Consider the following 14,600-nt stretch of genomic DNA (forward strand, 5'->3'; position numbering starts at 1 on the left):
TACATGTAAAAGTAAAATTTTATTATGCAAAAGTCACAGCAAGTCATAAAAATAGTCCAGTCCTTGTCCTATTTCCCAGATGGAGATTCCCGTCCCCAGGCGTTTGGCCAGATCCAGCCTCCTCTGTAAGGATTGTAGTGTGGGGTAGTACACCAGACCCTGCCCTCGGTCCGTTCTGAAACGACCACGCCCATCAAAATGTTTGAAATACATGAGAGCTGAACACTGGCATTATATCACTGACAAAATATATGCAGCAAAATCACAACATTAAAAGTTATAAAGAAAACTGCAAATAACACAACAACGTAAAAAATTATTCGAAATATAAATATACTTCTTACAATATGATTCATTATTTTGTAGCAACATATATGCATAATTTTATTATCATATTGCACTTTTTCATTTAAAAAAAAAAATTCTATTGAAATAAATTAAATCAGTTTTTAATGTTATGTTGACATCTGAGATTAACCATAATCCTTGAAAACCGTTTAAGAAATGAAACCATGGTATATTTAAAATATTGGAAATATTTTGATGAACTTTGAAACAAAACAGAAGAAAACATACTTATATTCAGCTATATGCTCTTCAGACTGAGGATCCCATTTGAACTTTGGTTTAAATTTCCTTAAAATGTCTATATATCTGCAAGAAATAAAGGGAAAATGATGCAAATAAGTATTCTTGAAGTAAATATGTCTCTTCAAGATGTTTATAAACCATTTTTTCAAATTGAATTTTGTCCACAGAAAAAAGAAATATAAAACAACATTTTGAATAAATACAAACTGAATTTTATTTGGAAAATATAACATACGACATAATTTTACCATGCTCTATAACAATAAAAGTATAAAAAACGTTCATAACAATTTTTTTTACAAGGGTTTCTGAACTAAAAAAGATACACACTACTAGTATTTATTCTTTTATAAAAAACCATTTTCAAAAATAGGTGAAGGATTTACGTTCAAACATTTTGATTAAAACACTTACTGATTCCCCACAATAGGGCCACCCCCTCCTGCAGAATATTCATTTCCATAAAAATTCAACCCCAGCAAAATTTTCCGTCTGACTTGAGGATCATCGTCAGGAGCTAGTGCTATAACGCAGGATTCCATCCACGATAATGGACTGTTCGGTCCTGGTCTAAATGAAAAGACAAATATTTGAATTATATTGAATAATTCTTAGTCTGAATTACAACTTGACTTGTATTATTTATGTTTTTCACTTGTAACACAACAAGATTTTACTTGACGATTTGAGGACAGCATGTTCAGTTATCAGGAATGGTACCAGTAAGCTACATCTATATATTCGTAGGCAGTCTTAGTTTCTCTTAGCTTTTGATTAAGTGGTGGAGTAAATCGAGAGTTCTTATTTAAAATCCAATAAACTACATAACAGGTGAGGCAAATCTCCGCAGAGACCCTCAAATCATCACCTGGGGCGCCAAGGCCCCCCTGGATCAGATAAGTAATACAGTTTTATATATATATAAACATTCAATTTGAATTTACCAATAAATACATGTGTGCGACAGAATCACAAACTTACCTTGAAGGATTAGAAAAATCGTAAGTCATTAAACTAAATGCATCCACATAAGGAAGGAGCTCATTAAACTCGGTTTTACCAAACATTCCGTCAACATTCCTACAATTAAAAAAATATCATATTACATGTAACTTTGGTCCTGAAGGAAATACTAGTGGCCCCTTTGTCTATAATGCTTTTTTGTATCAGAAATTCGTATATCTATGTCTTTTTCATTTACTAACTATCAACCTCCTATGGGAACAATCTTGAGTCTACTATTTTCAATAAACCTAATGTTATGGATATTTATTTCTTGCTGTTTGTCTTTTGGAACAAAAATATCCTTTTCCAATCACTTCCTCTAGAAAGAGAGTTTAAATTTTTATTGGAACACATCTGAAAGGCCTTCACCCAGAAATGATATAATTAAAAAACAAACCACATTTTCATAGCTTTCAAAGAAGAAGTCAGACCAAAGAAATAAGTTTATTTACACCCATACTTTTGGATTACATAAAAGTCTTTCACGAAGTTACATTTTATAATTTTAATGAATACATGACTCATGGGGTTTCATAGCATTTTAAAAAAAAAGTACCGACACGTGAACGCGGACACTTAATGGCAAATTTTTCCTGCCATGCACCTTTGATGATACAATGCAGATAATTGCTGGCATAATTAATGAGTCAAAGATAAGCTTTACGGAGAGTCCCAGGCAGAATGGTCTTTATCTCTAAACAAAAGATAACATCATTAGTTTAAAACAATGATATAAAAATACTATTTGTTTTATCTGTGTAATCATAAAGAGTGTTGAAGAAGATGTGATTACTTTTAATAAACAATAGATGGCAATGGTAAGACAAACAATGCAGAAAACCAAGTTCTACAAAATGCTTAATATTTTTTATCAACATTTAAACAATGTTTGGAAATAGCAAATAAAAATATTAAAACGTGTAAATACAATTTAATTCTAAATACCCATTACACTAACCTGTGGTATGTATATTGATATGTGTTTAGATTTGAATTGAAAACAAAATTTTCCTCAAGACACGAATACGAATCGATTTAAACAAAGCGTTAAATTCACATTCAAGCCGTTCAAGCCAATACAATTAAATATAAATTTAAAAAGGCATTTGAACTTCCGTAGCCTCGAACCAAACTATATGTTCAAATCAACCAAACAGAAAAAAATCAAAATGGCGACAACTAAAGACAAATTTGTGTCAGACGAAAAGTTTAAAAACTACGTTAGTCTTGTAGTTGCCTTGAAGTTTACGAAGGATGGACTAAAAGATTACATTCAAAATGAAATCAGTAAGTTTTATGTGCGTCTATCCAACAGATGTGCTGGATTTTTACCGTGCAACATAAGCTGCACCAAAACAAATCCAACTAAAGACGCATTGTGGTGTGATTCCTGCAAAAAATGGAGAAGTGAGTTCAGCCAACACATGCGCTATCCTGGACAAGTTAATCGTGTCAAATGGGAAATGTTTGACTCGAGAACATGGGGGAGAGACAGTACACAATATACTATCAATCAAATCATGAACGTTTATGTGCATCAGTGTCGAGACCCGACAGAGTCAACAATGGATGACATGATCAATATCGTTTCTCTATTTGAAAACTGTTTATATTTTGATATTGGAAATAACAAAGCATTACTTAGGAAGATCCGTATAGTTCGGAACCAACATTTTGCTCATCCTAAGACATCATTGGTTGAGAAAAAAGACTTCAGACAATGTTTGAAAATACTTATAAGTGTTCTTCGGGAAAAATCAATCAGATATAATGAAAAGTGCAAGGAAGCTGTACAAATACTTCTTGAACTAAAAAATGAAAACCGGTTTCAAAATGACCATGTACTAGATCTCCAAGAAGTTATATTAGAGAAAAACAATGAAAATATTTCATCTAAAATAAAAAATTTTTTTGAAGCGAAAGATAAAAGATACGTGAGAGATAAAAGTATTTCTGCGTGGTATTATTTTGTGTTAGCACTGACGATAGTGTGTGGTTCAATAACCATATCACGTTTTTCCATATATTTCAAGAAAACATTCATAACATATCCCCCAATCACCAATAAAGGTAAGAAATGTTAATAACTTATTATCACTTTATTTAAATAAAAGAACACACACACATTTAATAGTAGTTTCTTAATGAGTCAGAATTGGTCTTAGATTGAATATGTTATTGGTCTAATGACCATACGAAGAGATTTTATACAGAAATGTTTTGCGTCGTCCGAATTTTCTCTAAGAACACGTGTGTAAAGTACAATTGCAAAAAAAAAAATCAGTAAATTAATTCTGCTTTAAAAATATCCGTCGATACATTGTGTTTAGCCCTTCGCATTGTTTAGGAAGGTAATTTTTGCGTGGACCCTGAGGTCCACGCAGAAAATATATAAGCGAGGTTAAACCGGATGCTATGGGGAAAATTCAGCCTGCGCATGAGCTAGCCTGGTTCCTGTGCGTAATGGGTAGCTCAGGGAACCAGGCTAGCACATGTTTATTTGAATCGGGATCGCGATTCCGTGCCATATGTACACTTAAGTTCAAAGGCGCTGTCGGTAAACAGTACAGAAACAAAGTATTCCTTTTAAAAAAAGATGATTGGCATGTGATATGAACTTTCAGTATTATGAAATAAGTCAATGTTATGCCGAAACTACAACATGCATCAAATGGCATAATTTGCAATGTTTTGTTGTTTTCTGAATTTACATGTAACTTCACTTAATTTTTATAGTAGGCGAGGCAAATTTTTTAAGCATTTAAGTATGATTGAATAATTATGTCACTGTATAAAAGTTTAAATCTCAAGAAAAATGCTTCAAAATATGAAATTTTTAATTTACACAAAGCTTTCTCTGCATAGTTAACGAAGTAGTGCGAATCGTGATGTGTGCGCAAATAGTGGAATTCACCGAATGCCTGATACTATACATGCAAACTTCATTCATAGATGGATCATAATTATTTTAGAAGTATGAACACTTTAAATTTTGAGATAAAATGTCAGGGCTGTATATAGATACATGTATACGTAAATGTACAAATTTAGTGGTTAAAGCAGGGGGCTAGAGTCGGTGGAATCCGTAATAATTTTCAGGCCTAGGCTTTCATGTTTTCGTTTGAAACACATGCAAATGGTCCACGTATTGTAGTCCTTTTTTAAAGGACAGCAACTTGTATTAAATATAATTGTATAAGAAAACCATACGATCAGTTGGAATGTGGAATGTAAAGGCAGCCATTCCTCAGTGACAATTAATGGAGTTCATTTTCCATAGAGTGACGTTTTCGTGCAACAAGTTCCAGTTGAGTGTATTACCAGTAAATACAGCTTTAGTAGCCCAGAAGAGTGTTTAAAAAGAAAATTGTATGTGCTTTGTAGCTGCTCATGCATCTTCGTAGAATAGCATTCACCATGATTCAAATATAAATTGCGTATTTTCAATTACTGAATAATTATTTTTCATAAACAATGTCAATACTGGTAATGTTAAAAATTCAATTTTTAATCCCTCTTTTAATACGTGACGGAAGATATCATAGATAACGTTGTTAATTGCTAGTAAACAGAAATCTGCGGATCTGGCCAGATCACGCTCGGACGATCACGTCAATCAAACTGGGTGCTATTGTTTCAAACTTGATTGACAAGCGGCATCTTTTTGAGGTTTGCACAGGTAAAAAAGGGGGCGTTTGTAAAATGTTCGGCCTTTAAACTTTCGTAGCCTCTGACCGAGTAGATAAAAAAATCAAAATGGCGACAACTAAAGATAAATTTATGTCAGACGAAAGGTTTAAAAACTACGTTTGTCTTGTAGTTGCCTTGGAGTTCACGAAGTATGGACTAAAAGATTACATTCAAAATGAAATCCGTAAGTTTTATGCGCTTCTATCGAACAGATGTGCTGGGTTTTTACCGTGCAACATAAGCTGCACCAAAACAAATCCAACGAAACACGCATTGTGGTGTGATTCCTGCAAAAAATGGAGAAGTGAGTTCAGCCAACACATGCGCTATCCTGGACAAGTTAATCGTGTCAAATGGGAAATGTTTGACTCGAGAACATGGGGGAGAGACAGTACACAATATACTATCAATCAAATCATGAACGTTTATGTGCATCAGTGTCGAGACCCGACAGAGTCAACAATGGATGACATGATCAATATCGTTTCTCTATTTGAAAACTGTTTATATTTTGATATTGGAAATAACAAAGCATTACTTAGGAAGATCCGTATAGTTCGGAACCAACATTTTGCTCATCCTAAGACATCATTGGTTGAGGAAAAAGACTTCAGACAATGTTTGAAAATACTTATAAGTGTTCTTCGGGAAAAATCAATCAGATATAATGAAAAGTGCAAGGAAGCTGTACAAATACTTCTTGAACTAAAAAATGAAAACCGGTTTCAAAATGACCATGTACTAGATCTCCAAGAAGTTATATTAGAGAAAAACAATGAAAATATTTCATCTAAAATAAAAATTTTTTTTGAAGCGAAAGATAAAAGATACGTGAGAGATAAAAGTATTTCTGCGTGGTATTATTTTGTGTTAGCACTGACGATAGTGTGTGGTTCAATAACCATATCACGTTTTTCCATATATTTCAAGAAAACATTCATAACATATCCCCCAATCACCAATAAAGGTAAAAAATGTTAATAACTTATTATCACTTTATTTAAATAAAAGAACACACACACATTTAATAGTAGTTTCAAATTTTATAATTAACACCCAATTTCGTCATTTGTTACTGTGTAAATCGCATTGCATAAGTATGTATTTACGCTTACAGAATGCTTTACAATGGATTTTTCGTTCCCGTGGGAAAGTGACCTTGATTTTTCTCACTACATTAAGACACATGGAGCTCTCATTGGCAGGGAATGGCTAATTGAAGATCTTAGCTATCATCTACTGCATACCGAGTACAGGGGTATTTTGATAGCAGCCGAAATGGGATTCGGAAAGTCGGCAATTGTGTCAAACATAACTTGTGATAGTGACAAACTCTCTCCTGGATATCCCATACATTCAAAACTTATGTCAGTGCATCTTTGTCGCTTTGACTCGTATATCACATTGAATCCTGGAATATTCGTCAGAAACATGGCGGGGGGCATCGCAGGAAAGTTTCCAGAATTTGGAAACATTATACATTTGGACAAAATGGCTCACGAATATCTTTTTACCAACTATTGTTTAGAAGACCCACGAGGATGTTTTGATTTTGGAATTATAAGTCCACTACAAAAAGTACGAAATGTTCCTGAAACGATGATTATAATGGTTGATGCCTTAGACGAATGCATCGAGAGAGATAAAGACAATATATTTACCTTATTGAATGAAAAAATTCCGCGTCTGCCATCTTTCGTAAAATTTTTATTCACATCTCGCAATATTTCTCCAATACGAGAGAGACTTCCACCCGGGGTCATACTTTACAATAATTCAAGATTCAAAGAAAATGCGGAATTAGATATAAAACGGTATTTAGAGAAAAGGTTAGAAAATGACACCGTGCGAAAACAATTGAATATGATAATGTTTTCTGAAGCAAAGTCAGAACAGATAAACAAGCTAGTAGACATTGTTGATGGCAATTTCCTTTTCCTGATAAATGCCTTTGATTTCTGGATGAAAAATGGTGATTTTCACTTAATACCTAACACACTTGAACATATTTATGAACTGAACTTAGAAAGAGTCTTTGGTAAATCCCAAGAAACTTTTGAGAGTGCAAGGTCTTTATTTGAAATCTTGTGTGCATCTTTAATTCAGCCAACGGTAAATGACGTTTATGATTATCTTAATCTGACAAAACATGAGGAAAAAATACAACTTTCTCGTCTTTTGTCTGGAGATTTGTCACATTTTCTGACCCTTGAATCGGGTAGAATAGGGTTTGCTCATAAATGTTTTGCTGATTTGTTATCTTCTAACAAGAAATTTCTTAAAAAATATTATAAATCGAAATATAATGGTCACGTCCAAATTTCGAAGTACTTCATAAAAAAATTAAAACATCGAAAGGAACACATATCTCGAATCGACTTCATATATATGGTTTATCACGTTGCAAATTGTCAAAACAATGCCCTTCAGAAAATGTTTAAAGAAGAAATTAATTCTCTACAACAAAGTGAAACAGTTCAATTGTTTGATGGACTTTTGCATGAAACAGTTGCTCGGTTAAATTCACTTCAAACAATTAAATTGCTAATAGATGTCATTCCAGATCTCCAAGTAGATAGTAAAGACGAAGCGAACTCGCCGGCTTCTTACATTGCAGCCGCATATGGCAATGCTAAATCTTTAGGCGCTCTGTTTGAAAATGGAGCTGACAAGACGTTTGCAAGGTCGTCTTTTCCAATAAGGAGTTTATCACAGGAACTAGATTTGATATATACTTGTAAATATGAAGCTCACTGGGGCTACAGTTTATTTAACATAGCTTCACAAAACGGCCACGAAAAGGTTGTAAAGCTTCTCATACAAAAAGATGTGGATCTACTTCATGAAAATGCGATCGGATTGAATTCTTTTCATCTAGCTGCGGAGCATGGTCACTACCGCATTCTAAAATTGTTGATTTCTTTTAAAGCGTCTCTCTGGACTCCCAGTTTAAATCATTCACTCTATCTTGCTGCAAAAAATGGACACGCTACAGTGGTAGAGTATCTGCTTTCTTTAGGAGCAGTGGACCATTGTTTACCGTGTAATGGAAGTCTTTATTGGATACCCAAGGGAAAAGGAAGATTGCAAAGCAAAGGGGCGAGAGAGTTTTACTATGATCTCGACGACCAAGATTATGTGCTTCAGGACGATCAACGTTTGGTATTTTGTGAAACTGCGTTAGAAATTGCCACACAAAACGGCCATATAGAGGTAGTCAACATTTTGTTAAAAGAGAAAACGAACGCAATGACGTGCTCTGATGCAAGGGGAAGAACTCCAATCTTCTCTGCGGCTGCATATGATAGAGAAAATGTACTTCTATATTTTCTTAATATGTCTAAACAACTGTTTAACGCTAAATGTGAAGAAAAATTGGCCATCAAGCGCATAAAAAGAAACCTAGGAAAATCGGAGATAAGACAATTTCACACAAAATACTGTAATAAAGATTTGTCATTACCACATATGCTTGCACTGTATTCTACAGGTAACACAGTAATGTCCTTAGTTAAAAACGGTTTTAGAAACTGGCAGGTAAAAGATTCTAACGGTGCATCTCCATATCATTACTTAGGCTGCAGTGGGATTCGACCATCTATTACCGGGGCTTTTAAAATTATTTTATCTTTGAATGACAAATCCCATAACGGTTCCACACCAGCCCACAGTGCAGCTATATGTCGGAATTTTATTTTTTTAGCAGTAATGTCTCTACAACACAATGATATACTGACCAGTGTAAAAGATGACAACAGTAGAAATGTTATACACTATTTAGCTTATAATAGTGACCAAATGAATGCAAGATTTCAAAATGCTTTAGTCTCAAGAGGGCTTATTGACCTTATCATAAATTCTGAAGATTCTTACAATGCACTAATGAGTGAACAGGACGTCGAAGGAAGGACGCCTCTCCACTATGCAGCTATGTCTGGAAATCACTCTATTTTATTTTCTATCAAATACAAACTTGATATCAGTGTATACCAAATTAAAGACAAGTATGGTAAGACAGTTTTAGATACTTTGTTTAGGCACATGGGAACAATCAGACCAATTTTCAATCATCATTTATTGATCATACCACACAAGTGTAACATGTCAGATATTTTCAAATTAGAAGTGTGTTTCAATGAGCGTCAAGAAATTCTAGATTCATTCGAACATTTTACCTATATTGTTATGTCAAAGACAGTTAATAATAGTAGAATCATACAAAGAGATATTTTCTGGTACATGGAAACTGCCATCAAGAAAAACAGAATTTATACGCTTGCATTACTGAAACATTTTTATCCAAGATTATATAAAAATGCAGTCATTGATAATGGATCCTACTTCTTTGAACTTATTGCTAAAGGACTGGTTAATCCAAGTCCATTATTAAGACCGCTAATCTTGAATGACTTAGTGAGACTATCATTGTACACAAACAATTCTGGTATTGATATTTCAAAGCTACTGATAGACAAAAACAGAAAATATTGGACGCTTATTGCAAATTTTAACGAACTTGATAATCTCTTTTCACCAAATACTACATTGAATAATTTTCCAATGTTGCCTTCCAGAAATGAATTGTCCAGATCCATTTTGGATGGAGGAAATATAGCTGCTCTAGAACATATTGCAAAGTTTTGTCCTCAAAATCTTAATTTGTCCTATTATGTTGACATTGCCTCTTGCATTAGTTTTCAAGAGAATGGATTTGGAAGGAAATCAAATATCTTGTATTATAAAAAAACTTTAAAAGAATGGATTTTTCATAGGGTCAGCAGCATTTCGTATTCACATGTAATTTTTGTTGATATAATAAATACTTCTGCTTGGCCAAACATATCAATATATTTCCAGATCAAAGACATTTTCTGTTATTTGGGTCCAAAATTAAGCTTCGTTCATAAGATGTTTGCAAAAGGCTTCATCAAACAAACAAATTTTCTGCAAAAAGTTTCTGAGTTCAACGTTTTATGCAAGAATGAATTGTCGGTCACATCTGAACATTTAGGGGTGTTTTTCAATCACTTAGTACCTTATTTTGAAGACAATTTTAATAGAGATTTTTTACAAAAAAATTATGTAGCTTTGCTATTTAAGGTAGCTTTGGATTATAAAACGTTCGTTTTTCCAAATAATTCTATGATTTGGCACTGCAGTAAAATAAAAAACGTTTACCAACGAAAAATCTCTAAAAAGTTAGACTGCCTTGAAAAACTAGAAAGAATTGTTCTTAATTTACTTACTGGCGTTTGCAAGTTAAGAAATGAATGGTGTAAACACATTTTTAAAGTAAAAGACATTCTAAACTACGTTAAAACTATGCCTTGGTACAATAAAGAGGTTCTAAAACAACTGAAGAAACTAAAGAAATTGCGATATGCATATAAAGTTCCTTCATATAATCATTTGTACTCTAAAACAATTAGAATAATGACGCCCACAAGATGTTTATGTTCAAATGGCATCAACAGCATGTCTTCAAGAAAAAGTATGATATGTCTAAAACGCATATCTGTCATCAATAAAATAAATCTAAGAATATCTAGTAAAATTCAAGCTTGCTTACAAATGATCTTTCCATTATCATATCTTATATATCATGAAAAAGTATATAATTTACCAAATTTAGCAAATCGAAACACCATGGATAATGTTAAAGTAATGATAGCATATGCATCAGTACCAAACTTCCATAACAGTCCTATATTCGAGTACTGGGACGTTCTAAGATCTCAGTTTAATGACCCCTTTCGAGAAATGACAACCACAATTTTATCCTCCAGTACAACAGAAATTCTAAAGTGGGTCACAGTTGGGGCTACTACCAAAGAGGGGTTTTCTTTTGATAAACCTCTAACTGCTTATGATGAGATTTTAGGTGGAGATCAAAAGTAGCTCTCCATTAATTAGTTTCTAAAATAATATACAAATATTTCCAACTGCTCCGTTTTTATTTGAAAATGATTGATTTTTTTAAAACATCACAATATGAAGTCCCGCTTTCTGTGCTCAAGCTCCAAATGTGTCATTTTCACTTCATGTAGCATTTATAATAATGCTGACATTTTGTGTTGTATTTTATGTACACATAATGTTAAATAAGAATTTGAATATTTTTCTATTGATGAGTACATTGTGAGAGATACTCTTCAATTTTTTTTTCTTCTCTTAACATATCAACTGTACATGCTTTGTTCATTTTTTTTTAAATTTCTTTGCATGCTAAAAATATTTATCAATATTTCTTAAGTCTGTAATATGTTGTCAACATCAAATTATAAGGAAAATAAAAAAAAATGTGTTAAAATGTTGTTTATATTAGTTTGTCCTTGTTTAAAGTAACTGAACTTAAGGAGGCTGGATGGTCAAAAAATTAACCATCTACCTAAAATGTTATGATATGATTATAGCTTTTAACTATTACCCAGTGCAGAAAAAATCCATACATTTTACCATTTAAATTTGGGTTTTTTCCTATACATGAGCCCTTCTTCTAAAGGAGGTCAATGCAGTCTAAAAATGGCCACCACCATCGAGCCTTCTAAAAACACTTAGGAGATTGATAGAGAGAAATAAAAATAGATACAATTTTTTATACTATACATGTACAGTAAAGACATAAAAATACAATGTACATGTATAAGTGTAAGTGACATTTTGTTGTTATCAAAACAGAATGCAACTCTTTATTTTCTTCTCAAAAAACGATCATATATTTTAAAACACAACAAATTGCAAGTTATAAGCATCCAATTCACTTTTGTTTATAATTAAGGAAATTAAAATAATTGACATATTGTCATAAAGGTTCATCTGAGTGTGCCTCTTATATTGTGTAATAAAATCAAGTTTTATTATTTGAGAGAAATATATAAAACAGTTCTTCTCTTAACTGATTTGTAACATTTACATACATGAAAACATTTAAATCCTTGTACCGTAGTTTGACATCTCAGACAATGGTCTGAAATGTATCAATAATGTTCAGACATTTATAATACCTTTTTGGTAAAGCTTCACATATGTTGACAACCATATTGTAAGCGCAATTAAACTTTGTATCATTTTAGCATATGACAGTGTGAACAGTGACATGAATTATCTCAAAAAATATTCTCCATGAAAAGGTTCACAACATTCATGAGTGTAATTTAATGCCCAATGTTCTGCAAACAGTTGTGATTGAAAGAGCTCCGACCAAAGTGACTCGTCTTGCAGTATACCAGGCATGTTCTTAACATCTTGATATATAAGCTTTTAAGAGTCTTAAAATTTGACCTGAATGCAAATTGCTCTAGATGAACTAAGATTTTATTTACAAAATTATAAATTGGACTGAGTTTGACAGCAATCATCCTGTTGACTATTAAACCACCACTTGTAGACAACAGTCCTGGATTTTTCTGGGGAAGGATAAGTATTCTTATGGAAGTTCCAAGGAATGCTTTTGTTTTCAAAGTGGGTTCCAAAATTTGGTTTTAGTTTTTTTTTTTATAGGAATATAATATAGGACCCCTGACCCCACCCAATAACCGCACCTTCGTCCAGGTCGGTGCATGGATTGACATAAAAAAGACAGTCTCCAGAACCTGTGTTGTGTTAAGATTAGGTACATTTGTGAAAGCCACAGAGACATACAAATATTTATCAAACATAATTTAACTTCTGAATGTGTGAATCAATGAATCCTTAAAAACACTTACCCAGGATAAACTGGTGGAGGAATGACCAGAATCAAGGTTTTACCATCATTCTTGAAAAACTCTCCTAAGTGTTTAAGGAAATGAACCAGTTCTCTGAAAATACACAGCTGCTATTTAGGTATTTTGCAAGTAGACTCCTATTTGTACTTGTGAATTTTAAAATTTGATAGAACAAATCTCCAATAATCACTTTTCTCATAAGATAAGTTTCCCTTTAGAATAATAAAAAGGACATAAAATTAGAAACTTCCCCATTCTTTCTTAAAACTGACAAAATTCACAAGTTTGGAATAGTAAAATGATAATTATAGTTCACTTTCATTATGTTTAACTCAAGCCAAATATGTTTGAAAAATAGCATGTCTAACAATTTAAAGGGAAATCAACTCAAAATTTTTTTCAAATGACTTTTTCAAATGAAATTATTTGCAGTTACAATGATCTTTGAGCTTCAGTTCTGTTGGATAACTCTAAATTATCCAAATTTTTTAAATTCGTACCATAAATCTGCCTTTTATATAGACAAACGTACTTGGTCTTCTAGTGTTAATATTACAATCAGTTATTCAACAAAATGCTTGACTTAGTGGTTCCACAGAGATCTACTACATAAAAGCAAAGGGGTCTGAGCCATCGCTACAACTTAAAAAAAAAAATCTGATCTCAACTTGTATATTTATTCCATTGCTTTCATTGTAGGCAAATTTGCAATAACTTTGAAAAATGCATGGATACCATCAATCTTTTTTAAATTTTTGTTTCATTTCATTTATCATATAAGTTTGAAGGACAAATAACATTTTAATGATGAAAAAATAAATACTTTAAGTTTGAGGATCGGATACCTTAAAAGACATGGAAAAATTTATTGCTTAAAAAGGTACATTTAAAAATCTAAAAGTAAAGCATGCACAATTAATGTAAAGACACTTGGTCTAATAGTGAATTTCCAAATTAAGTAGTTTTACCCTTGTTCCTTAATTGACCTTAAAATTGATAGTAGCTCTATACGTCTTATGGGGTATCCGAGTTTGATGTTTGTTTTGATATGGGATCCAAAGACATTGTAACACTTGGTCTACTGACTGGCATACCATCAATTTCCAAACATTTTGTCCATTTCATCGAAGGAAAATAATGATGGAAAGGGGTGGGGGGGGGGGGGGGGGTGGGTTAATCAATATCTCATTTGTATACAAAGATTTCAGACACTAAACAATGTTCTTACTTTCTGTACTGTCCACCAAGCTGTGACCAGATTTCAACCACTATTCCAGGAAATTTCTTTTTCTAAAAAAATGAACATTCAAGTATTCACTTCTGGCAATAACATTTAATGTTTGAAACCTCAAGAAATAAATAAAAAATGCAGCTACTGGTATTAAGGTATTATATGTTAGAATGCACATACTTTGATAAATTTGAGAAGAACATTGGCACAGTCTTCTATGGCACTTTCATCAGAAAATAAGCTTTCATAGTCTGATCTACTCCAGCCATCAAACAGGACTCTAGGAACTGAGATAACAAATGGGAACAATGAAGCCGTACATCGATAAATATCATTATACAATAGTAAGAAAGGGAAATAAGGTAAAACATTCTGAT

General features: G+C 32.7%; 1 protein-coding gene across 3 annotated transcripts in view; it reads right to left on the reverse strand.

Annotated features, from left to right (window-relative positions):
* The window catches only part of LOC105348436 (chitinase domain-containing protein 1), a 20,746-nt gene continuing 6,146 nt past the window's right edge, over positions 1 to 14,600 (reverse strand). For 2 of the 3 annotated variants that reach the window (XM_066068493.1, XM_066068492.1), the window contains exons 6-12: positions 14,404 to 14,510; positions 14,221 to 14,282; positions 12,993 to 13,085; positions 1,573 to 1,671; positions 1,006 to 1,161; positions 577 to 654; positions 1 to 175 (exon numbers count right to left, since the gene is read on the reverse strand). In XM_066068493.1, the coding sequence (XP_065924565.1) occupies positions 34 to 175; positions 577 to 654; positions 1,006 to 1,161; positions 1,573 to 1,671; positions 12,993 to 13,085; positions 14,221 to 14,282; positions 14,404 to 14,510 (737 nt within the window). In that variant the 3' untranslated portion in view covers positions 1 to 33. The remainder of the gene's footprint in view (positions 176 to 576; positions 655 to 1,005; positions 1,162 to 1,572; positions 1,672 to 12,992; positions 13,086 to 14,220; positions 14,283 to 14,403; positions 14,511 to 14,600) is intronic. The other variant, XM_066068494.1, reaches the window with a different exon arrangement.

The sequence above is a fragment of the Magallana gigas genome, chromosome 8 (assembly GCF_963853765.1).
Source record: "Magallana gigas chromosome 8, xbMagGiga1.1, whole genome shotgun sequence".
Classification (NCBI taxonomy): Eukaryota; Metazoa; Mollusca; class Bivalvia; order Ostreida; family Ostreidae; genus Magallana; species Magallana gigas.